Below are 23,972 nucleotides of genomic sequence, written 5' to 3' on the forward strand. Positions count from 1 at the left end.
TACACTCATCAATCCAGCGCCCTTTGGTGAGTCGGAGCATCGAAGCAACACACGAACACGAACGAAGCAGAACCGATCCTGCTGCGCAGAGCCCCACCGCACAAGGACCAGAACCTACTCTACCTGCGCGAGACAACGTCCTCTTCCCAAGAGCGGTAAGTGTTGTTTGACGATGAGAAGCTGACCCGAGATGCATACGGTATGCATGTCAACCACTTGTTGAGCCGGAAGACCGACGTCTGTTGACATGAGCAATTCCAAGGGGCTGCGGACACCCGCCGCATGGATCGCCAGTGGAACAGGCCAACTCCGTTCTGCCGACGAGACTCAACCAAATCGCCGCCCTTACAAGCATTGTAGTCTACGCGTCTTCAAGGCGGTCAAAGATGGATGAGTTGAGAAAGCGGCCGGTCAACGTACGGACAAGCGACGGATCAACAACATCGAGGTGGGTCCAACTGAAAAGAAGAAACGACTTCGGACATGATCTGCGGACTGCAGACTGCTTTCGAATTTCTTCGCTTAGCGCGACATCCCCCCGAGAAATGCTAGGCACAGTGAGTCAGTGCCGCGACCACAAAAACAAAAGAAGTGTTGTTCTTTCGAAGCTTGTTGACCTTTTGGCTATAGACGGGTTTCGCGCTGGGCTTCTCGCGCGCTGCCTTCACCCCTTTTTTTGCGTATGCATGCCGTTTGGTGTTACACGAGCCTCGAGATTCGGGGCATCTCCTGCGCAGGCCAACTAGTGTTGCCTTCTTCTTCGGCTGTGCCCCTCCGCGTCTGCGATCTGCCTCTTGCAGATCTTCGTCCTGAACTTGCGCTGCTCCCGTGCCCGTCCGTGTCCATGTCCACCTGACGTTGGTCTTATGCCATGCGCACTACAAGTCCGACCGGTGTTTTTCCTTTAGTTTCATTTTCTTACCTTGTTTTGCAGGTGTTGCTCTCTGCGCTGCTTCCCGCGCTTCCCATTCCCGCCTGCTGGCGGCGGAGAGCGGGCGGCGTCGCCTACCCTGGCCCTCGCCAAGGAATCGAAACGCTCTTTTTTCTCTTTGCCAAATGCCATGGTCCAAACCTTGCTGTTGCTGTTCTGTCACATGAGCCCTGGCCTCGCATCTGCGCTCACTGCCCTTTGTCGACTGCGCTCCTCTCCGCGTGTAGAGCAGCAGCAGACAGCAAGCAGTTTGCGGTGGTTGTTGAGTCGCTCCTTCAATCGCTGTGCCCGGCCTGTGTGTCCGCGAGTCTCGCCGCTGCCTTGCCCCGGAAAGCCTTCAAAAGTGGTTCGACACCTCGCCAACTCGTCCTTTGAATTCCGCCTTCCCCCTTCCTCTTTGATTCACTACCACCACAACCACCACCATCTCTCCCCATCCCGTTCGCCACCACTATTCCCTCCCAACAGTCTCGTCCCTTCCGACTTCGCCGAGACTCAACACATTCTTTTGATTCCCAGCCCCTACACCCCTGATCGACTTGCATTCCCCATCAACCGTTGACTTTCATCAGCAACCATGTTCGCCAAGTCTGTTTTCGTCGCCCTCGTTGCCGGTGTCCTCGGTGTTTCGGCCGCCTACGACCCTGCCCACATGCCCGCCAAGACCGACGCCAAAGGCGGTCAGACCGGCTACAACGACTGCCAGCAGCGGTACGGTGCTTCTAGCGCCAAAGCCAAGTGCCAGAATGTCTTTATCAACTCGGTCAAGGACTTCTGTCTCTGGGGTCCCCCCAACACCAAGAGCTCCGACACTGTCGGCGATCTTGAGGCTGTCATGGTCTCCTACTGCATGAAGTCCGGCTACGGCACCCGTCTCATCCCCGATGGCACCATTCACGGCGCCCACTTCCTCAAGACCCCGTCTTTCGTCCAGATCACCGGTACCGGTGACTTTACCAAGATTCACATCCGCGCTGGTGACGAGGGTGGTGAGCTTGACCCTCACGGTGCCACTGGCTCCGGTAACCCTGTCGGTGGCCAGGTATTCACCCGTGCCTACACTGGCAACTGGGAGCAGCTTCCCGAGTGGCAGAACTTCATGTCGGCCACCGAATACTGCTTCCGTGCCTGCCGTTCCGGTACCTATGCCAAGCAGTGGTGCCCCCACATCTACGATGTCATGGGCTGCATGTGGAACGAGCCCGCCAACTACGACCGTAATGTCTTTGAGCAGTGCGAAGGTACCGAGGGTCAGTGGCCTGGTGTCTACTCGGGCTCCACTTGGTACCAGGGTGTCAGGCCCACTCCTGCCGCTCAGCCTGCCGGCCAGAGCTCCAACTGCCGATACTACCCATCGATCTCGAACGGTCCCGCAGTCAAGACCCCCTCGAAGCGATCCGTCATGGCGACTCAGGTCAAGCGTTCGCCCGAGTGGGAGGAGGAACCCTAAATGGCTTTCTCTCCCTACGCTACGAGCCACTTTCTCACTAGGGGGCCCACCGATCTTGTCGCTACTTAACAGAGTTGAGCGCCGATCATCATCATCGTCATCATCATCATCATCATCATCATCATCATCATGTCAATAGTCACTTTCCCGCTGACCCTTGTCAAGAGAACTTTTATTGATCTCCCTGGATGCCTTGATAGGTCGTCTTCAGGATGCTGATCTTTAGTATTCGCTGGCTGCCCATGTTGATATACGTCGTCCTCCCGTTCGTAGCCACTTGGCGCTCCCCCATGCCACGTCCTTCAGCCTTCTTCCATGTTGATGGTCGTCACTATGCTCGTTTCAGATTGTGTCCTTTCCTTCGTCATGCATTTGTCCCTGCAATAAGTCGTATAACCTCTTCGTTGCGTCTGCGTCCCGTGTCGGTCGGTAACAGACTGCCCGTTCGACGTGAGGTCCGAGCTTCTCGTCTGGTATAGAGAGCGTGTTCCGGATCACGATGGCGAGTCACAGACATGTGGCTTGTTTCTGCTTCCAAAAAAAGTTGAGATCGAGATCGGGTGAGAATCGGGTGAATGCCAACGAGCTTTTCGCGCACGTCTCAACTCCACTTGAATTGACCCGCGCGTCTTCACCAGATCCGCAACTGTTCCTCAAGCTGCCTCTCGCTTCCACCATCATCACCAACAAGAACAACCGTGCCACCGCAAGTGATTCATACCGACTCGTTCGCTTGCTCATAATGCCTTCGCGGCCAAAGGAAAATGTATGGAACTATCCTAGACCACCCGCTCTGCAGCCGACCTCGGCCAGGCTCAGGGTGATCTGGGTGACTCCCTCCAAGCAAGAGCTTGTTATCGCCGAAACCACGCAAGGCTACCGTGTCCTCGAGACCTCCCATCCTCCTACCTACTACTTTCCACCTAGCAGCGTCAAGATGGACCTCATCAAGCCTTCCAAGGCTAGACGCACTATGTGCGAGTGGAAGGGCATGGCAGCTTACCACGACCTCCAGTTCAGCAAGGATCAGGGCCCCGTTGTTACTGGTCGCATCTGGTCTTACCCACAGCCGACACCCGAATTTTCCTCGATCAAGGACTATCTGTGCTTCTATGCGTCTAGCCAGACGGATTCCCAGCACCTTGGCCAATGGAAATGTGTAAGTGCTTCGCCAAATAAGGCTGCCATCCCTCGGCACAAGAACTAACCCTTCCTATTTTCATCCCTGTGTCACTCTCGCAGATGGTCGATGACGACGAAGTCAAGGCTCAGGAAGGTGACTTTTGTAAGTAGCCTCGGCAACTCTGACATCTTGGTAATCGCACGATCACTGACACTCCTACCATCCTTATCTGGCATCAGACGGCTCGTGGATCACGCCCGAGATCACCGGCGGCGATCGAGGTTTCAAAGGAGGTAAGTCACAGCATCACTATAAGTAACGACCTCGACGTGTCGTCCTGTATCATCCCCTCGGCATCGACGACGAAGACTTCCAGGGCTTGGCTTGGTCGGACAAGCAAAAGGGTAAGCACAGGCAAGTGCTTTGCATCCTCGTGTTCTTCTTTCGTATCTCTGCGGCGCGTCACACAGTGCATTTCCAAGCCCTGTTCAGACGCCTCGCTTGCCTTTCAGAGCTTGCCTTCTTTTCAGCGGTGACCACCCGCTTCCGAACATTCGCGGTAATGCTGACACCGACTCATGTTTCTTGCCTTCCTCTGTCTGCAGCTCCATCAGAGGCTAGCACGAGTGCATTGGAACGCGATCCCCTCGCTGCCTACAAGGGTTTGACTTTTGCGGAAACGTTGGAGGATCTCAGCAGTCGATTCATCGTCAACCTGCCCTCCGACGAGCTGTCGAGCATCGAGCGTATCTGCTTCCAGGTCGAACAGGCTCACTGGTTCTACGAGGACTTTCTCCGCCCGCTCAATCCGTCGCTCCCCTCTTTGGGCTTACGACGCTTCTCATCATACCTGCTGCACACTGCCTCGATGATCGTGCCGCTCATCCAACGCTACATCACTGGTGGCAGCGGGCAACAGGATCTCGAGGCGGCCTTTGACGAGTTTCTCAAGTACAAGACGCGCGTGCCGGTCTGCGGTGCCATCCTGCTGGCTGAAGACTGGAACAAGTGCCTCTTGGTCAAAGGTTGGAAGTCTTCGGCTGCCTGGGGGTTTCCTAAGGGCAAAATCAACCAGAACGAGCCCGAGCGCGATTGCGCTATTCGCGAGGTGCTGGAAGAGACCGGATACGACTGCACCCCGCTGCTGCCGGAAGACAGCAAAGACTACCTGGACCTGACGATGCGCGAACAGCGACTGCGCCTCTACATTGTGCCCGGCGTCAAGGAAAGCACCAAATTTGAGACGCTTACGCGCAAGGAGATCTCCAAGATCGCCTGGTTCAAGCTGAGCGACCTGCCGACTTGGAAGAAGTCGAAAGATCCTCCCGCTGGCATGGGTGGCAAGTTCTACCTCATCTCTCCCTTTATCGGACGTCTGAAGCAATGGATTCACACCAACAAGGCGACGCACCCGAACCGTCCTGCAGGCCGAGCAGAGCCCGTGATCGATTCACAGCATGCCCCGTCGTCACTGGCGCCCGCTGCTGCCAAACCCGCCGCCGCAGCGGCGGTGCCATCGTTTGTCGATACCTCGTCACTGTTTCCGTCCTTCTCTGGCGGAGACAAGGCAGGGCAGAGCAAAATCGATCCTCTGCCGGCGCCTCCATCGAGCGACAAGCTCAAATCGCTGCTTGGACTGTCATCGCCGACGCCCGAGCCCCCTCGTGCCGCTGCACTCGGTGCGCCAGATAGCCAAGCGGCGGTCAGTGCTCTCGATCAGATGTTCCCTGGCGTGGGTGCCAAAATGATCCACGCTTCTGGAGACGACCGTGGTCAACAGCTTCTGTCGCTGCTGATGAACCCGAACGCCGCACCACCGCAAGGCGAAGCCAAAGGCGCTCACGATCCATCCGAGGCACAGAACCGTGCTGCTCTTTTGCTAGCTGCTCTGAATCGCCCGGCTGAAACCCAGAATAGCGCACCACCCCCTTCGGTGCCTCAAGCGCACCCGCTGCTGGCCATGCTCAACGACCCATCTCGAAGCCAATCGCCGCTGCCGGCTCCGCGTCCGCAAAAGTCAGGACAGGCTCAGAAGCTCTTGCAGATGCTGAGTGCGGGTACGGGTCACGATCGCAGCGTGTCGCAGAGCAGCTTTGCTTCCTTTGATGGAAGCAGCTCGGCGCCCTCATTCGGTGGTGCGCACCAAGATGTGCCCGCTTCGAATGGCCCGCAGGCTGATGCGCTTTTGCGGATGCTGCAGCCCTCATCGCCTCCTAGCAGTCACGGCGGTGCTGGCTCGCAGTCGCTGCAGCCCCAAACAGCTCCCAAGAACGATCTGCTGTCGATTCTGACCGCGGGACTGCCCTCGGCTGATCGAGCTGGCCCGGTGGAGGGATCACAATTTGGACCTGGTCCGCAGTATGGTTATGACCGTCCGATGGGTGGCAGCGGTGGCTTTCAGCCCAACGCACCATTTGCTTTCCCGCCGCCTCCTCCGCACATGATGGGCCCGGGCATGATGCCTCCTGGACCGTTCCCTATGGGTCCTATGCCACCTGGTCCGGGGTCTGGACATCATCCGCAAGGCCCCCCGCCGAATGGGTGGGGGTTCATGCCACCACAACCCAACTTCGCGCCCTACTCGACCGGTCCTCCTTCTTGATCCGCCTCTGTGTTTTACGGGAAATGGCACGCCGATTACTAACTTTTTTTTAACCTTTTACTATCGACGCCCGCGATGTAGGAGCTGGAACATGGGGCTGGTGATTCGCAAAGCCTTGGAAGTGGCTGTATCGCTTCATTGGACATGTATGCAGGCCAAGTTGCTCATCGCATCAAGCCCATGCGTCAGCAAGCTCTCAATCTGATTCGCACACCACCATCAAGTATAGTCTGTCTGAAGAAGCGCTTGATCCTGAGAAGTGACAACCTCGGTCTTGGCTAGAACGTCTCTGGCTCAAACTTCTTGGCTCAAGCTTCTTGGCTCAAGCCTCTTGGCGAGCAGAAGCCGCTCGGCTGGGAAAAGTGACTCTGAGCTTTAAACTTAGCGAGCTTGTGAGCGACGAAATCCACCCTTTTCCCTCCACAAGAAGCGGTTGCTGCATCTGGCACCAGACCAGTCTGAGAAATGTCATCCCGCATGCAGACAATGATGCACGCACGCACGCCCCTTTCTGCGGCGGCGGTTAGCTTTTGCCCGCTCTTTAATGCTCCGCTGCGTTGTCAAGGCTTGTCCCTTTGTTCCTTTCATCACACTCACATACCACTGTTCGAGGCCGCCATCATAGACGAAGAAGGAAGATGATACTACTTAGAGAGCAGACTTTGTGGGCTAGGTCGGCGGCGATGCTGTTTGGGCTAGCTGGGGTGGTGGCTCATGGCCGCGCTGTGCCCAAAGTCGGCGAGGCAGTGTTCGATATACAGAGCACGGGTGGGCAGACTTCGTTCTCGCTCGACGGATCCTCACAATCAGCAAACCAGGGCATGTATTTCTCACCAACCTATAATGCAACCCCGTTCGTATTTGCTTCCGGTGAAGCGCGACCAGCCGAATACTGGACCCGCGAAGAAGGTGTGGGCCACTTTTCGGAATGGTCGAAAGCCACCAAACTCGCCTTCCTCTCGGATTGGGTCCAAGGAAAAGCAGAAGAATGGACGATCGTTATGGGAAACGAAGGCGGGGATCTCGACTCGATGGCAGCTGCGCTCACGTGGGCCTACCACGTCTCGCACTCGACGCTGCACCACCCGCAACCACGCAAAGCGATCGCGCTGCTGCAGACGCCCCTCGACGCGCTCGACTTGCGGCCCGAGAACAAGGTTGCTCTCGACAACAGCAAGATGAGCTCGGGTCACCGCGATCTGTTGACGATCGACGAGCTGCCGGCACATCCGAAGGAGATTGCGAAGAAGATTAAAGGGATTGTGCTGGTTGACCACCCGTTGCCGTTGAGCGTGTGGAACGACGCGAGGATCTTGGGCATCATCGATCACCATGCGGACCGCGGGGTGGCGCCGCATGCAAGCCCTAGGATCTTTGAGCAAGTGGCAAGTTGTACCACGCTCGTTGCGCGGCAGATGCTTGACGAGCTCGAAGCCATCCCGACCCCGCCGGACGGACCGGGCGAGTACCACATGCCGCACGAGCTGCTCGAACTCATCCTGGACGCGATCGCGATCGACTCGGATGGACTCAACCGCAAGAAATCGAGCGCTGCAGATGCAGACGTCTCCCGCCGCATCCTCGCCCGTAGCAATTGGCACAACGAAAGCCTCGCCGAGGTCATGGACCGCCTCGACAAAGAGCTGGGCAAGGCCAAGCGCGATCTCTCCCACCTATCTGTCCGCGACCTCCTCCGCCGCGACTGGAAGGGCGACGTCGTCCGAACCACCGATGAATCCACGCCGGATATCCACCTCGGCTTCGCGAGCACGCCCGTCTCGCTCGACGACCAGATCCTGCGCACGCCGAAGCAGACCATCACCAGCTGGTTCAAAGTCGAACGCCGCTGGACCGCCGAGATCCGCGCCGACGTCAGTTTGTGCCTCAACAAGTACAAGGTTGGCAAGCGCAAGGTAAGGGAGATCGTCCTCACGGTGCGGAGCGACCATCGCATCGACGAGAGGCAGGCGGACAGTCTGTTCAACGCGATCAGTGCCGCGTTGGCCGAGAGGTTTGCGTTGGAAAGGCATCCCAAGATGAATCACGGCGATGGAGTGAAGGGTCGACAAATGGTTTGGACGCATAAAGAGGGAGCGGCGGGCCGGAAGGTCGTCAGACCGATTGTGGAGGACGCCGTCAAGCGGTGGGTTTCACCATAGACCTGAACATAGTGTCAGGATGCGGACAATGTTGGAAAGACGGTGGATTCGGATGGACCAGCTCGAATGCTCGGTCTCGTCTCTGTCAATTGGCTCGAATAGAAAAACGAAGATGGAAATGCATGCATTGAACGTACTCCGTGAGAATTGATTGCGTTTGTGTCTGTGTGTGTGTCATACCGTATGCTGTGCTAGCCATGTCCCTGAGTCCTTGATCCCTTACAACCAAGCGCTCCTAATGCTGCTGTTCCTACGCCCGCTCCCATCCGCCACACTCCCCCGCGTCATGCTGTCCAACTCCACCGTCTCAACAGGCAGCCTCTTCGCCATTCCTCCACCCGAAAACAACGTCGAAGTACGCCTCGATCCTGGCCGATCCGACTCTTCGTCGTCCACCTCATCTTCTTCAGCATCTCTGCCATGCACCGCCTGGTAGCCTTCAGCTTCAGCCTGCTGGCGCTGCCTCCTCTTCAAGTACCGGCTCAGTAGCATGGGCAGCAAGCTGGCCAAGCTGAGCAAGATCAGCTTGACGACCATCTCGCGGTTCCAGATGCGATTGGCGATGGCGCGCATCCCGCCACCTGCGCTGCTCTTGGCTTTGTCCTTCAGCCCGGAGACCGTAATGTCGTCGTCGACGGGCAGAGCTTCGACGATCTCTTGCAGCAGATCGCCCACTTGGCAGGTGACAAAGTTCCACGGGATAGATCCGACAGCCAATGTCCCCGCATAAGGCGCGAGCGGAACCCCCAAAACACCGCAGGCGATGTTCATCAGGCCATACGGCACAATGGGCAGCACGCGGAGCACCAGCAGATACGTCCACACATTCCCGTTCGATGCGCCGTTGACGCTCGATATCACCACACTGCGACCCGAAGCTCGTGCCCGACCCGGCGACAGTGCGCGCCGCATCGCATCCAACGGCTTCGCCAGCCCCGGCAACGAGGTAATCAACGGTGCCAGCGGCGCAGACAACAAATAGCAGAACACTCCGCCCACCGCCGTCAACACAGATGTGTACAGCGTGCCCGAATATGTCCCGTACATCGCGCCAAAGACCACATTCATGATCAAACTGCCTGGCACCGTAAATGACTGCTTCCACGTGAAAAACGTGCCCAACACCACGAGCGTGTGCACAAACGCCTTGCTGCTGCTCTGCGAGTACAGCTTCAAGCTCATGGCGATCTCCTTGATCTCCGCCAGCGTCAAGCTCGTGATGTGCTTGGGTAGCGTCAACGGCAGCGTCGACAGCATGAACACGATGCAGCACGTGGAAGCGGCGAAGATGGCGAAGAGAAACACGAGGCGCGGAAGGAACGGTCGCAAGTTGGGCATCGAGAGTCGCCACGAGCTGAGGCTGATCTGGATGCGAGGCAGCAGTGCGAGCAACGTCTTTCCAACGCTCTCGATGCGGTACGTGTCAACGTCGAACAAGTTGTTCGTGCGCAGCGCCGTACGGTCCGAGGCGGAGGTGACTGTGGATGAAGTGGGTGTGGTCGAGCGGCTGGCAGGAGCGGCACCAGAGACAAGATGCGAGGGAAGGATGCCCTGGAACACGCTAGCGGACGTGAGGGTCGAGTCGGGCCGTGTCGGCGGGGAATAGGCCCTCGAGCTCGCCACGGGCGAGGTGACGTTGGATGTGGTGAGAGGCGGCGTAAACGGCCATTCCGACAAGCCAGGTGGGGTGATTCGATTGCGTTCATCCATGTTCACCTGAGCAGCATCGGCCGCAGCTTGCGCGGCACTCCACTGATGCTTGGGAGGGCCGTGCTGCCTGATGGTCTGTTTGGGCACGAATGGCTGACGAAAGGCGTTGACGTACTGCTGATATTCGCTCTGCTCGTCGGGGTCACTTGTGGGCGTGAGCGGTGGACTGTCTTGATTCAAACCTATACCATGGGGAGCAGCAGGCCTAGCCGATGGCATCACGAGCGGCTGCGGGCGCATCGGAAGCTGGTGAATCCGCGAGACCGAGACTTCGTTGGTGTCATCGCCTTCGGTCTGAGGTGTGCTCGCGGCAGAGTTGTGGACCGACAAGGAGGACAAGAAGGAACGCAAGGTCGAGAGTCGCGGCCTGCTGAATGCGGTGAACGGCGCCGACTTTTTCTTGAGCGAGTCTGATGAGTCTGATGAATGCGAAACATCGCTTGCTGAGCGCGGCCGCGTTGCTGTAGTGCTCGACAACGACGGTCCCGCCGACCTCTCTGCTTCCGAGATGAACTGTAGACCCTGCCCAAGGCTAGACATGGTTCGATCGCGCTCCAGATCCGCCCTGCGCCATTGAGGCGTGCTGGATGGGAGCGTAAAGTCCGGAGTGCCTGGACCGCGTTCCAGCCCATCCTGCAGCTCTACACGCAGAGGTGTGAGGGCGGATCTAGCCAGCTGCGAGACGGGTATAGCATTGGATGAGACGGAGCGGGCACGAGCTCGGCTGCCACGACCTTTTCGGGCGGATGATGAGCTCGTCGCTGCTGCTGCGGATTCTTCTTCAAACTCCCCTGCTGAAGACGACATGATTACTTGCTGCGCACTCGATGCAGCGCCTGTGGACGATGGCGGCGAGGGATGGTCTGTACTGGCCCTTATCAAACGAGGAGGCGAGGTTGGCGTTGCCTTGGACCACGAGGCTGGCTCCATCTTAGAGGTTGTCCTGCGATTCCTATGGTCGGCCAGATGGCACGACGGGTGGAGTGCGGCTGCAGATGCTAGTGTTTGCTGTGGTGATGTCTATCGCTTCATATTCGAGATCGTGAATGAACGACGCGGTGAGCCTGCAATGGTGAGCGCTGATGATGATGATGGCAGCAAAGGTGAGGTTGTCCGTATGCGAAAGGGTTGCAAAGTGCTGATGCTGCAGCGACGTGCGTGTGTCAGACAACTTTTGCAAAATCCAACCTGCTTCGGCATCACATTCCGGCCCGTCACTGCTTCAGGCTTGCGTCTGGCGCGGTGCCCAAAAAATTCGCGTCGTGCGTTGTGACGTTGTGTGAGAGAGGCTACAACTAAATCGGTGTTTGACTTCGGAATCTGAAATTTTTAACCCGACCTCGTCCATGGAGATGACACAGATCGCGTACATCTCCGATCTCGCACAACTAGGGCCCCGATCAGAGGCCAGGCGAGGACCTGAAAAAAGCCCAAGCAACTCTCAACGCAATTCTTCACGCCCTGAAAAGAGTTCGGAGGAAGGGAGGATGCTTGACCCCGCTTCGGTTGAATGAGATTGCGAGGCGACTGATTGTACATGAGAGTGACGACTGAGAAATAATGATGTAGGACACAACGAGACAAAAGAAAAAAAGGTGCTCGACACGGGAGCGGGAATCATGCACAGGTTGAAGTGTGCCCATGGTGGAAAACAAAAGACTTGTCCATGGTTGAAGAAACAGAAGAAAGAGATGCAGACGAGGTGATTCGGTTCAAGGCAAGGCAAGACCGCGCTTAGTGACCGGCGGGCTTCTTGATGACCGAAGTGTCGGGGACACCAGGAAGAGGGAAGCTGGTGGCAAAGGCCTCAACATCCTTGTTGAGCTGCTTCACAGCCTCGGACTGGCGGGCAGCGTTCATGAAGTCAACCAGCTTCTTGCCCGAGGTCTTCTGGATGTCGAGCGAGATCTGCACGACGCGGTCGAGGAACTCGGCGACCTTCTCCATGTCCTTCTCGCCCATGGATCGCGAGGTAAGGGCACCAGTGCCGATACGCACACCACCGGGCACAAGAGCCGAGGTGTCACCGCTCACGGCGTTCTTGTTGAGTGTAATGTGGGCAAGGTCACAGATGTTCTCGACCTTGGAGCCGGTGAGGCCGAGGGGGCGCAAGTCCCAAAGGATGAGGTGGTTCTCCGAGCCGTCGGTTTGCAGCTTGTAGCCTTTACCGGAGAGAACCTTGGCGATGGCCTGCGAGTTCTTGATCACCTGCGTGGCGTATACCTTGAAGGCAGGGTCGGCAACCTGCTTGAGGGCGACGGCAATACCGGCGATGGTGTTGTTGTGGGGGCCACCCTGGCAGGCGGGGAAGACGGCGGCGTTTACGCGGCCCTCGATCTCGGCATCGCGGTCCTTGCGGAAGAAGATCATACCAGCGCGGGGACCACGCAGCGTCTTGTGGGTGGTGGTGGTCACAATGTCACAGTACTCGAAGGGGTTGTTCTGCACCTGGGCCGCAACGAGACCGGAAATGTGTGCGATATCGGCCATAAGGTAGGCGGACTGGGTCTTGGCAATCTCGGCGAGCTTGGCGTAATCCCAGTCACGCGGGTAGGCGGAACCACCGCAGATGACCATGCGGGGCTTGAAGAGGTCGGCATTCTTCTTGAGCTCGTCGTAGTTGATGTAGCCGGTGGCGGGGTCGACGTTGTAAGGGAACGACTGGAAGTAGATGGACGAGGCCGAGATCTTCTTCTTGGCAGTGTAGTAGCCGTGGGTCAGGTGACCACCTGAGGGCAGGCCAAGACCCATGATGCGGTCCTGGGGCTGGAGGAGCGCGGTGAAGGTGGCAAAGTTGGCGGTGGAGCCAGAGTAGGGCTGGACGTTGACGCCCCACACCTTGGGGTCGAGGTTGAAGGCCTTGAGGGCACGCTGCTGGCAAAGCACCTCAAGCTGGTCGATGTACTCGTTACCACCGTAGTAGCGGGCACCGGGGAGACCCTCAGAGTACTTGTTGGTGAGGATGGAGCCGTTGGCCTCCATGGTGGCGAGCGAGGTCAGGTTCTCGGAAGCGATAAGCTCGAGACCGGAGAACTGACGGTAGGTCTCATTCTCGATGATCTGCTGCACCTCGGGGTCAGCCTCGGCGAGAGACTGGTAGAGAACCTTGTTCTGTGGGAGACGAAAACGAGCGGTTACGATGATGGTCAGCGATGGTGGCCTTGGCGCGCAGACGTTTGGGAGATTTGCTAAGATGGGCACTTACGTAGTCGGTGGGGACAGCGACGGACATCTTGGCTGTAGAAGTGGCAAAGGTGCGAGGGAGGATGGTGGCGGGAGAAGCACTGGCTCGGACGACAGGGAGAGTGGTGTTCCTGAGGAAGGTGTGAGCAAGTCTTGCACAAGGACGACGGGCAGCCATGGAAGACAGTGGTGGGTGGTGGTGGTGGCAAGAAGTGTTGAATGAGACCGTTAAACCTCAACGTGGTTGAGCGCTGGACTTTGGTTGGTGCGCGAAGAGAGAGAGAGAGGCGTGCGAAAAGAGTGCGATTTCGAGTCAGCTGCAGGCCTAGAAATTCCAGTTTTCTTTCTTTTTGGAAGAAGACGAGATGGAGCGAAGAAATTTGACGACGCGAGGGCCACCGACTCCGTCTGAAATTAGGAGACTGTTGCTCCGCCTCGCTGGGAGCGTAACCGTGAAAAATTAGAGCGCGAGTGCCGATGGTGGCAGCAGGCTTAGCTGGTCGAGACTGCTTGTGAGACCCTAGGAGAGATCTTCCTTTGATTCGGCAGTTGCCTTTAGTGGCCCCGTGCAAGTGGAAATCAAGTGGAAATCCATTGGAAATCTATTGGACGCACTCCCCGCAAGGGAAGGAGGACGTCGGAAAACGTGCCTGCAGTGCCAGCTGCTGGAACATCGAGCAGCTGCTGAGTTCCGCCCCCCAGCCCTATCGTAGACAAGACCCCTGCTCCTCCCTATCTCAGCCATCGATGACCAGGCGACATACTCACAATGAATGGATCTGGATACCGTTGTAGTTTGTAGTTTCGTCGGGGGCAATGAACAGATAAGAAGGGGCTAGTTGAAGTGGAAGCGGGGGGCGTAGGTTGTCCGCAACGATGGAAACTATGTCCAAATGGCTATATGTAGTCTGAAGGCGGCAGTGTCCAGCGGCAGTGTCCATGCAGGGCAACCGTTAAAGCCATCAGGTCACATCTCAACACCTACCATAAACGGCAGCAGAAATTCCTATAAACGGCAAGGCAAGCATGATCAGGTGGTAGACCTGTCTTTCGCCGGAAATTGCGGGCAAACAGCCACCTTTCTAGTCAAAGCGTGCGGGTCGCAGTTCAAAGTCTCATCCCAATGCACTTCCAACCAACCTGCAGGACTCGTTGCCGGCTCTAGGCCAACCAGAGGCCAGGGTACGAGCTGCGACAGATAAGGATCGCGCCGCACGCGACGCTGGAGTGCTCACGAACGAGACTGGCGAGGTAGAGAAGGGACTTCAAGCTGGACTAGCAACATCAGCCTTGCTAAGATTGCGCTGTTAAGACGCTTAGCTCCCGCACGAGAGACTTGTTTCTATTCGACAAAGGTGACTTCATCACCCGATGGCTGGTAGCCGATCTCCTTAAAACCTCCACAAAGCGGCACTTCGAAACCTCCGAAAGCTCCGGAACTCGCAGAGTCCGGTCGCTTCCTTGTGGCCTGTCTTGCTTCGGGGACCGCAGTTCTCCGGAGCTTTGCACCATGCCCTCAAACCGTAGTGGCTCCGAAAGCATTCTCCGATACCCTCGCCAAACGATCCGCTTTCGTACAGAGACGTCTCAGGTTTGCGGCACACCTAGCACCACATCTATCCGACTCGTCGCTGTGAAGAGGAACTCGATGTTGTCAGGAAGGACGTCAAAGGAACGAAACAATGCTGAGTGGTTGGCTTGCTCGTCACCTTTGTAGCCTTCAGCGGGAGGACACGTTTGACGTGCGGAAGGCGCGAGGCGGATTTGCCACAATCACAGAATTGGGCATGATTCACCGCTCTTCCCAACATTTGCCATGTTTTCACGTTCGGCACTTGGCCTGTGTCTTTTTTTTGTCTTGCCTCGCTTAAGGAACAGTTTCTTGAGCGGCGGAGAAAAAGTCCTAAATGGCACTTACGGTGGCCAACCCTGCGCAATTTGACATCCAAGGGATATGATGCACATCTGGCTGGCTTCGCGGTCCCCACCAAAAGTTCTGCAGTGAGCTCCGAAGCTTTGAATTGGGCGGTCTCTCCGTGGTGCTCCTGTCCGTGCGTGGCAACTGCCTGCTGTTCGGGCGTTTCGTGGGAGAAAACGCAGAGAGAAGCGCTGTGCTACCGCACTTTTCTCGTCTCTATCTCAGCCGCACCTCCGCAACCCCAAAGGGACCATCTGATATAAGTATCTCTGGTCAAACTGAGGATACCTTGTCTTAGCCCCACGATTACCACCCCATTTACTCGTCACAATCATGTCCGCCGAACTCAAGCAAAGGTCTACGACCGCTACGAAGGGTGCGCAGGCCGCTCCCAAAGAGGAGTTCGCCGATGGTAACATCCCTGATGACTATGTCTCTCGCGTGCTTGCCACCGAGAAGCCTCTTCCACCTGTTCAGCTCAAGAACATCCTACACGAGATCCAGTGGGTCTCCTTTTTGGCTCTTACCGTCACACCCATTCTCGGTATTTACGGTCTCTTCACCACATCATTCAACAAGTACACCTTCGCATGGTCCGTTATCTACTACTTCATGACCGGTCTGGGCATCACCGCTGGTTACCATCGTCTTTGGGCTCACCGCGCCTACAACGCATCTCCTCCCCTCCAGTACTACCTCGCATGCATGGGCTCTGGTGCCGTTCAAGGCTCAATCCACTGGTGGTCGCGTGGCCATCGAGCCCACCACCGCTACACCGACACTGATCTCGACCCGTACGGAGCCCACTTTGGTCTCTTCTGGTCGCACCTCGGCTGGATGCTCGTCAGGCCTCGTCGCAAGCCCGGTGTGGCTGACATCTCGGACTTGCGCAAGAACCCCGTGATTAAGTTCCAGCACAAGTTCTACATCCCCATGCTACTCTTCTTCGGCTTTGGTCTGCCCACCCTGGTTGCAGGCCTCGGCTGGAACGACTGGCGCGGAGGTTTCTTCTTCGCCGGTATGCTCCGTCTCGTCTTTGTTCACCACTCGACTTTCTGCGTCAACTCGCTCGCCCACTACCTCGGCGAGGCCACATTCGACAACAAGATGACGCCGCGTGACCACTTCTTCACCGCGCTCGTTACTGTCGGCGAGGGATACCACAACTTCCACCACCAGTTCCCCATGGACTATCGCAACGCGGTCCACTGGTACCAGTTCGACCCAACCAAGTGGTTCATCACCGCTATGAGCTACCTTGGCCTTGCTTCGCACCTCAAGTCTTTCCCCGACAACGAAGTCAAGAAGGGTCGTCTCGCGATGCAGCTCCAGCAAATTCACAAGGAAAGCCAGCAGCTCAAGTGGCCCAAGTCTTCGTCTCACCTTCCCGTCATCTCGTGGGACGACTTCGTCGAGGAGTCCAAGACCCGCCCTCTCATGGTTGTCCATGGCTTCATCCACGATGTCTCTTCGTTCCTCGATGAGCACCCCGGTGGTCGTCACCTGCTCACCGGCAAGATCGGCAAGGATGCTACCACTGCTTTCCTCGGCGGTGTCTACGACCACTCGAATGCTGCCCACAATCTGCTCTCCATGATGCGGGTCGGTGTCCTTGATGGAGGTTACCAGCTTGCCAAGGACGAAATCGCCAAGGCCGAGCGCGAGAACCGCGCCGTCGGCACCTCGGCAAACCGACCTGCCGGCGCACCTCCTTCGCCCGTCACTTCGGACGACGAGGACTTTGCCGCTCCCATCACCCCCACCGATGAGGCACCCATGACAACCACAAGCACTGTCGCTGCTGCCTCTGAGCAGCTCCAGGCCCAGAAGTCTGCCGATGGCGTCAAGTCGATCAGCCCCAAGGCAGCCGCCTACGTCACGCCTGGCGAGGCTTACACCGTTGTCAAGCGCGGTGAGCTCAAGACTAACGCCAAGGTCGACGGTACCAAGTTTGGTCGCTTCCTCTAAACACTAGCAAATCCACTCCTCAGTCTTCCCATTGCAGCATCTATTGTCCCTCTTTGTAATATTCGCTATGGTCTCTCCCATTCATCAGTTTTTTTGCATGTTCTAGTCTACTCGTGCGAGGTCTTTTGACTTTCGGCGTGTTACTTGATCCTGTGTACATATACCTAGCTTGTGCTTCGTCTCCCGCGAAGCACCGCTCGCATTCAACAAGAATCTTATTGTTTCACACGCAACGATTTTGACTGTGCTCGGTTTCCCTAACGGCCTTCGAAACACGAGAGAACATTCGTCTGGCAAATGAGAGACAGCTCAATGCATGGAGAGGCAGCTCAATACATTCATGCGATGGTGATCAATAGGCATTCAAGCTGTTTTGACCGGTGAGCTGCCTGTAAGTCACTCCAAGCAGCTTATTTTGATCATGGTCTGGTCCATTGCGGGGCAATTTGTGGAAGGCTCTCTTTTGAAATGGGGCTTGTGTCGTACATTGGAACCCTAGACACTGTACGATGCAGCACAACATAGCATTAAGCGCCGTGTACTCTCGAGGTCGAGGGACTGAGGTAAGTTCGTGTTTGCGGTCGACAAGTCGCTGAACACTTCGGTGTGAGTTTTCGCCGTGAATCTCCGCTACGAGCCCTCGCGATGCCAGTCAACTCCGACGGGGACTCTCGCACAAGACACACTCTCCACACCCGACACCCACCCAAATTGCACATCACACAGTTCCCCCTAGACGCAAGATCGGGATGCATGATTACCGAAACAAAAGAGTGAAAGACAGAACGCGAGTTGGCCGTACAAAAGAGTGTGTGAGAGAGCATGTTAAGAAAGCGCAGTGATGAGCCGTGGCGAGAGTCCTAGCAAACCGGTGCTGGACCGGCCCTTCCACCGCCTCACGTACCAGACTTCGTTCCAAGCATCTAAACAAGTGCGAAGAAAGAGCGATGGCTACAACCTGTGTCCAGGCACAAACACAAACAACACAGTAAGTGCGGCAGTAATCAGCGCAATCAGCAACAAAACACTGAGCGATCTCTGCAGCAGTAACCTGTGCACATACGGCTCGCGTATGCGGATCAGCCTGAACGGCGTGGTCTCGCTCTGGGAAAGCAAGACCAAGATAGGGTCCAGCTCGTACTGGTGCGACATCAACAATAGCACGGCTATACTGAAAGGCAGGATGACCCAGCATCGCTTGGCACGGTTGACGTCCAAGAAGATGAAGCTGAATGCGGTCGCGAGTGCGGCCCACAATGCCAGCAGACCGAGAGAAAGGCGCACGAGGACCGAAATGGGTGTGAGGTTGCCAAACGCTTTCGCTCGCAGGAATCGCGGGAAGACGTCGGCCTCCATGGTGCGGAAGACGTACTCCTTCTGTGCGTGAAACATGTCCGGGATGCGCGCCAGAGCTCGCTGCTGTTCCGCATCTTGCGGGTGCGGCAGAGCGGAAGACGAGATTGGGAAAGAGTTGATGCGGAGCGGGCCGGGTAAGTAGATCTCCTTTTCCGAGCCTGGCAAGAGATATCTTGCGTAGATGCGTTCTGCGGATGCGATCAGATCGGTGCGGGTGATAGCGGCCGAGCGCGAGATGACAGTGGGGGCGACAGAGCCGCGCTTTGCGAGGATGTTCTTCCTCTCCGCGCGTGTCTGCTGAGCCAGATAGTCGGGATCACCTGGGAAACGAGGTGCCGACAACGGCGCGCCCGAGGATCCAGCCATACCAGAGGCGGCAGCAGCGGGAGTAAGGGCGCTGGGCGCATGTGAGAAGGTCGAGTAGTTACCATCAGGACTGTCAACGCGGCTTTGGTGGTCCCAGCTGGTTTCAGCTCCCCTTCTGGCGGTGCTGATGTGCTCGTGGATGCCGTTGATCTTGTTGTAGATGCTGCCTCGCTCGAGAGCCTCGGCGTAGTACTGTGGCCAATCCTCCTTGACAGATTTGCCCGACTTGCGCAAGTCCTTGAAGTAGGCCCTGCACAGGTTCTCGTGCTGCTGGACGTCGAGCCAAAAGTCAAGCGCATCTTCGGCTGCTTCGCGCTGCAGGTAGAGGTAGAAGCAGTAAAGGTCGACGGGAGGCAGAGTGCGACGGGCTAGCACTTCGGCCAGCGTCGGCAGTCGCTGTCGTGTATGTGAGGTTTGCAAAGAGAGAGATCGACGCTTCTCTGACATGATGGCTGCGATTGGGATGGTGGGCTAGTGTTGGCCTACCCTTAGATCAATGGCAAGGCAGACTGTGATCGGTTCTGCGCGTAGCTACCGCAAATTTGAGGGGCAGAGAGGCGACCAAGCCTGTGAGAATTCGTACAACTATTGCGTCGCGATTATTTGAATCGTGGGTATCTGGATCAACAGGCGAAGAGGTGGTGATGGATGAGGGTAAAGATGGTGGTGAGGGGCACAAAGTGGATTACACTACCTGTCTGTGCAAGGCGACACATGCCCCTGCGCTGCAGAGCGTCGCTTTTGGCTAAAATGTGCTCGTTTGTGTTATTTCTCCTTAGTTTGGCTGAGACACCACACAAAACACACAAAATGCCCACACGCGTGGATGGAATCAATTTTCTCTGAGAATGCGCTTTCGTGACAACAGGCGCAAATGAACGACGTTCGCTTGCTCCTCGCTCCTCGACCGTTCGATAATAGGCGCACAACGCCTTACTGAAGCGTCGGCTGGTATTTAGTCACGGTCTGTTCCAAGGTAGCCAAGAGGGTCGGAGTCTCACGGGTCTCACTGTGGCATACAAAATGCAATGCAGATGCGATTCAAACCACAATGCGAATAAAGGTTTCGAACCGGATGCTTGAAGCTATCACATCGGAGAGACTGCTGCTGCTGCCGCCGCCGCTGTGGCTACAGCTGCTTTGCTTTCGTTCGAGGTGGTGCAAGACGGCACAAGCGGCTCTTTAAGTCGCTGCCACCCGCGACGCCCGGTCCAGCCTGCAGACCCAGCGAGGAATCGGTGTTGACAGATCTGCTCGGCGGACGGCCTCAATTCGGGATCCAGCTCGAGGCAGCGCGAGATGAGATCCACAAAGTCGTCCACCCGTCCACCACCGTCAGGCTCCGGTCCTTCCTTGCCCTTGCGCGGCGACCATGCCGGGTCAAGCGGTGCCAGGTCGAGGTCCTGATCCATGAGATCCTCCGGATCAGCATGCCCGCCTCGCGCAATCATGCACCTTTCCTTCAACGTCTGAGCGGCTCTTGTACCCTCCTCCAAGCCCTGCACCGCTTCTTCGCCGTTCCAGAAAGGACATTCTCCGCACAAGAGCACAAAGCCAACCACGCCGAGCGCCCAGACGTCCTGAGCCTGGCCAGCATACTTTTCTCCTTGCAGGATCTCGGCGGCAGCGTAGTCCAACGTGCCACTGAACGTGTCGAACAGCTTGCCCGGACGGACGTGAGCGGCACTGCCAAAGTCGATGAGTTGCGCATTGCCCTCACCATCCAACACGACATTCTCGTCTTTAATGTCTCGATGCACAATGTTGTTGGCATGCAGGAACCAGAGCGCATCGGCTACCTGACCGAAAATGCTACGACACTGAGAAGCTGCAAGACCATCCGGCGCGCTCTCGACATAGTCGAACAAATCTTGGCCGCGGCCGAAGCATGGCATCACCAGGTAATAGAACTCGTGATCTTCGAAGAAGTCGAGCATCCTGCAGATGTTTGGGTGCGAAGTCGGCGTTGCAGGAACTGCTCCGGTCTTCACCGGCGCGTCTTTTTGCTCTGCCTCCAGCCGTTTCTGCGTACGATATTCTTCCAGCGTTGTAGGACGTTTGGGCGACCATGGTCGCGGCTTGGTGGGTGCCACGTATGCAATGCGCCGCAGCTGGTCCATGACGTGGATCTCGACCGGAATGGGACCCAGCACACGGTGACGGCGCCAACAATCTGCAAGAATACGACTCTTGATGATGTACTTGATGACGACCTCTTCACCTTGCGCACGACCGTCGGGACCTTTCCTGCGCGCTTTCTTGACCAGACCATAAGCACCACGACCAATGTCAGAGACAATCTCGAAGTCAGCAATGCCCTTTTCGTCTCTTTGGTCCTGCGGATGAAGGTGTGCTGTAGCGTGTAACTCGCCGACCACTGTAGGTCTCTTGCTGCGCGGTAGGCGCACTGTGATCCCTCGCTCGAGCGTAGCCTGCGGTGTGTTGGAGCTGCTCTGACCGCCCAATCCAGGTGCAAGTGTCTTGTTGGTCGAGGCCAGGGGTGTGAGAGGCGTTACGTCTGCCTGAGCCAGAAGCTGGTGCACCTGAGGCGAAATTGGCGAGAGGTCGTCTTCGTCCACCTCGTGCAGGCTGGCCAGCTCATCTCCCAACACCGAGCCAGCTCTGCTAGCAGCACGGCTGAGACCGAGCTGCTTGAGCTTCTCCATGACCTCGACGCCGAGATCGTGGTCGTCTGAGTCGTCGCTGTCGAGTTCGCTATCGTCATCGTAGTCGGCCGCTCCGACGTTGAGGTCGGGCTTGGACGTAGATGATAGGCTCGAAAGGGCCAGACGACTTCCTCGGTGTGCTGATGAGCCCGAGCTGAAGCTGGTTCCCGATCGACTTCTCCTGCCGCCGAGTCCGACGCCTTGGCTCTCTAGGTATCGGGACCACTCCTCTGTAGTGGGCGTCCGGAGCACACTGCTGGCGCCGACGATGGCAGAGCCAGATGGCGATCGGACAGGTTGAAGCCTGGAGCCAGGCGACGTTGAGATCGTCGCACTGTCTGCGGACGGAGGGCGGGAAGTTTCGATGCTAGTGTTGCTTGGCGAACCGAGTAGTGTGTCGATGCGACCCAGAGCCGAGCGAGACAGCACGAGTTCTGACTTCTGGCGCGCCAAAGGAGCTGGACGTTGCGCTGGCACGAGGGCATCTGCGCCCTTACTTGGCTGCGGCAGCGAAGGTGATGACTGCGGAGTCAGAACTGGACGATCGAGAGGACGCGCTGATGTCTTTGGTGATCGAACGGTCGGCTGCTCAGTGACGCTGGCAGCAGGCTGCAAGAAGGAAGCAGGAGCGGAGGTATCCCACGCCACCGGGGCGGTCGTAGCGCTGGGCGGTGACGAAGGCTGTGAATAGGCAAAGGAGCGGGCATGTCGTTGAGCTTCGAGGACACTGAATGGAGCATTTTCCCAGCCGCTCTGTTTGCGAGCACGCTCTCGAGCAGCCGCTCTACCTCCGTCTGCGTTAGCGAACGTCATGGCGAGGCCAGGATGCAGACCCAGCTGGGACCGTGACCGAATCATGATCATTCCTGAATGACGACGTGGAACGAGTGGTGAATAGACGTGAGTAGCCGAAGACGTGAAAAGCTCCTCGGCGCTGGGCGTCAGACAAGGATCCGCGACAGGAGAGACCATCGGCTGACTTTCGTTTGTTGTTGGTGTGAATGGCTGTCGGAGAGCGGGTGTTGCCTCTGCAACGACGGCGTCGCTCTCGACGTTCGATGGCGGTTGTGGGTTCCTGGTCACACTCCGCGTATCCTCTGGCTGTTGGGCGGCCGGAGGCTCTGCAGCGACGGAGGCCTCATCACAGGGCGTACCAGAATCTGCTGTCTTTTCACTTGCCGCATCTGAAGCGTCCTCTCTTTCGGTGGTGCTGCTCTCGTCGCGCTCTTGTTGATCGATCGTGTCGATCCGTGCGGGGCTCGAAGGTGCGGTGACAGATGATGAATGTGAGGGCTCGGCCAGCTTCTCAATCAAGTTCGTATCCATGGTGTGAGGCGATTCTGTCGGGTTTGTCGTGGTGAGTCGGTCGATTTCGCCTCGAGACACGATGGAAGAGGCCGAACTTGATACGCTGCCTGTCGAGTTGCGATTGGACAACGAGCGCAGAGAGAAAGCGGCAGCGGAGGATGCAGTGGATGTGCGAGAAGACGCTGGTGCGCCTACATATCGAGGTTGATCTAGAGAGGTAGACAGAGTCGGGTGCGAGGCGGTGACGTGTTCGCTATCGGAGCTGCGCCGACCTGGCGGGTTGAAGGTTGCGTCGCTCGTCGCAACATCCGAAGAGCCGGCAGAACCCTCTCCATCCTCGTCATCCTCGTTGTACCTGGCAAGTGAAGAGTGGTGTGATTTGAACAAGGAGGAGCGTTTATCATCACCCGTCTGTCGAGACGAGAGCGAAGCTTCTGGCAAAGAGTTGCGACCCCAGCTTCCTGAGCGGGTGACACCTCCTACGCCGCCAAGCTTAGCGAGGCTCATCGACTCGCTTGAGCGTGAAGAGGTCGAGTATCGCTTGTGGCGGTCGGAGTATGCATCGTAGTCGTCGTCATCACCACCCACGTGCTCTCTGTCCGAGTCGCTGTCGGCATCGTCTTGAATGTGTTGCGAGGTGTTGTAGGAAGAAGATGGAGCGTAGTCAAAGTAGCTCTGACGCCGCAGCGACTCGGACGAGTTGAGCGCTGCGACGGGTCTGATCTGTTCTAGAGGCATGGAGCTCTAGACAAAGCTTGGGGTATAGGAGCGCATCTGAAACGGTCGATCGAAGTTGTTGGTTGATGAGAAGGGCCTGACGACGCGCAGCTTCTCGTGTGCGGTAGAGGCGTCTGGGCGAAGGCAGGGGCCGAGCGGTGGAGGCGAGCGCTGGCTCGTCGATGTTACAGGCACTTCGAAGCGCCCATTTGTATCGATTTGTCGTTCTGTCTCGTGTGCTCCTTGAGACGACGCGAGGGATGTGCCGTCAGAGACGAGCCGGTATGTGGACAGCAGTCGCGGTGGTGGATTCAAGTGCGTCCCAGCACGCAAGAGCGTTGACTTGCTTGGCAGATAGTTACCCACAAGTAGAGGGCGAGCGAGAGAGCGTAGATGGAGTATGGAAGGAAAGCGAAAGGAGGAAGCGTCGAGTGAGCGTCGAATGAGAGACAAAAGCCGTGTATGTTGCCTGTGCCTGCGCAGATTCGAGCGTCGAGCAAGGACCCACCCTTTGC

General features: G+C 57.2%; 8 protein-coding genes across 8 annotated transcripts; 4 read left to right on the forward strand and 4 right to left on the reverse strand.

Annotated features, from left to right (window-relative positions):
* Nucleotides 1-1,508: 1,508 nt before the first annotated feature.
* EX895_006244 (uncharacterized protein) lies at nucleotides 1,509-2,381 on the forward strand (the record flags this gene model as incomplete). Its single annotated transcript, XM_029886836.1, has 1 exon — nucleotides 1,509-2,381. The coding sequence occupies one exon, from the start codon at nucleotides 1,509-1,511 to the stop codon at nucleotides 2,379-2,381; it is 873 nt and encodes a 290-aa protein (XP_029737149.1).
* Nucleotides 2,382-3,123: 742 nt separating this feature from the next.
* EX895_006245 (uncharacterized protein) lies at nucleotides 3,124-6,106 on the forward strand (the record flags this gene model as incomplete). Its single annotated transcript, XM_029886837.1, has 4 exons — nucleotides 3,124-3,540; nucleotides 3,624-3,666; nucleotides 3,744-3,797; nucleotides 4,110-6,106. The coding sequence occupies 4 exons, from the start codon at nucleotides 3,124-3,126 to the stop codon at nucleotides 6,104-6,106; spliced, it is 2,511 nt and encodes an 836-aa protein (XP_029737150.1).
* Nucleotides 6,107-6,927: 821 nt separating this feature from the next.
* On the forward strand, nucleotides 6,928-8,265 carry EX895_006246 (uncharacterized protein; the record flags this gene model as incomplete). Its single annotated transcript, XM_029886838.1, has 1 exon — nucleotides 6,928-8,265. The coding sequence occupies one exon, from the start codon at nucleotides 6,928-6,930 to the stop codon at nucleotides 8,263-8,265; it is 1,338 nt and encodes a 445-aa protein (XP_029737151.1).
* A 219-nt stretch (nucleotides 8,266-8,484) lies between these two features.
* On the reverse strand, nucleotides 8,485-10,905 carry EX895_006247 (uncharacterized protein; the record flags this gene model as incomplete). Its single annotated transcript, XM_029886839.1, has 1 exon — nucleotides 8,485-10,905. One exon carries the CDS (start codon nucleotides 10,903-10,905, stop codon nucleotides 8,485-8,487), a length of 2,421 nt encoding a protein of 806 aa, XP_029737152.1.
* An 804-nt stretch (nucleotides 10,906-11,709) lies between these two features.
* On the reverse strand, nucleotides 11,710-13,207 carry EX895_006248 (uncharacterized protein; the record flags this gene model as incomplete). Its single annotated transcript, XM_029886840.1, has 2 exons — nucleotides 11,710-13,086; nucleotides 13,181-13,207. 2 exons carry the CDS (start codon nucleotides 13,205-13,207, stop codon nucleotides 11,710-11,712), a joined length of 1,404 nt encoding a protein of 467 aa, XP_029737153.1.
* A 2,202-nt stretch (nucleotides 13,208-15,409) lies between these two features.
* Nucleotides 15,410-17,044, forward strand: EX895_006249 (uncharacterized protein; the record flags this gene model as incomplete). Its single annotated transcript, XM_029886841.1, has 1 exon — nucleotides 15,410-17,044. One exon carries the CDS (start codon nucleotides 15,410-15,412, stop codon nucleotides 17,042-17,044), a length of 1,635 nt encoding a protein of 544 aa, XP_029737154.1.
* A 951-nt stretch (nucleotides 17,045-17,995) lies between these two features.
* On the reverse strand, nucleotides 17,996-19,213 carry EX895_006250 (uncharacterized protein; the record flags this gene model as incomplete). The annotated part of the gene is made up of 1 exon (XM_029886842.1): nucleotides 17,996-19,213. The coding sequence occupies one exon, from the start codon at nucleotides 19,211-19,213 to the stop codon at nucleotides 17,996-17,998; it is 1,218 nt and encodes a 405-aa protein (XP_029737155.1).
* Nucleotides 19,214-19,854: 641 nt separating this feature from the next.
* On the reverse strand, nucleotides 19,855-23,478 carry EX895_006251 (uncharacterized protein; the record flags this gene model as incomplete). Its single annotated transcript, XM_029886843.1, has 1 exon — nucleotides 19,855-23,478. The coding sequence occupies one exon, from the start codon at nucleotides 23,476-23,478 to the stop codon at nucleotides 19,855-19,857; it is 3,624 nt and encodes a 1,207-aa protein (XP_029737156.1).
* Between the last annotated feature and the right edge of the window lie 494 nt (nucleotides 23,479-23,972).

The sequence above is a fragment of the Sporisorium graminicola genome, chromosome SGRAM_8, assembly GCF_005498985.1.
Source record: "Sporisorium graminicola strain CBS 10092 chromosome SGRAM_8, whole genome shotgun sequence".
Lineage (NCBI taxonomy): Eukaryota > Fungi > Basidiomycota > Ustilaginomycetes > Ustilaginales > Ustilaginaceae > Sporisorium > Sporisorium graminicola.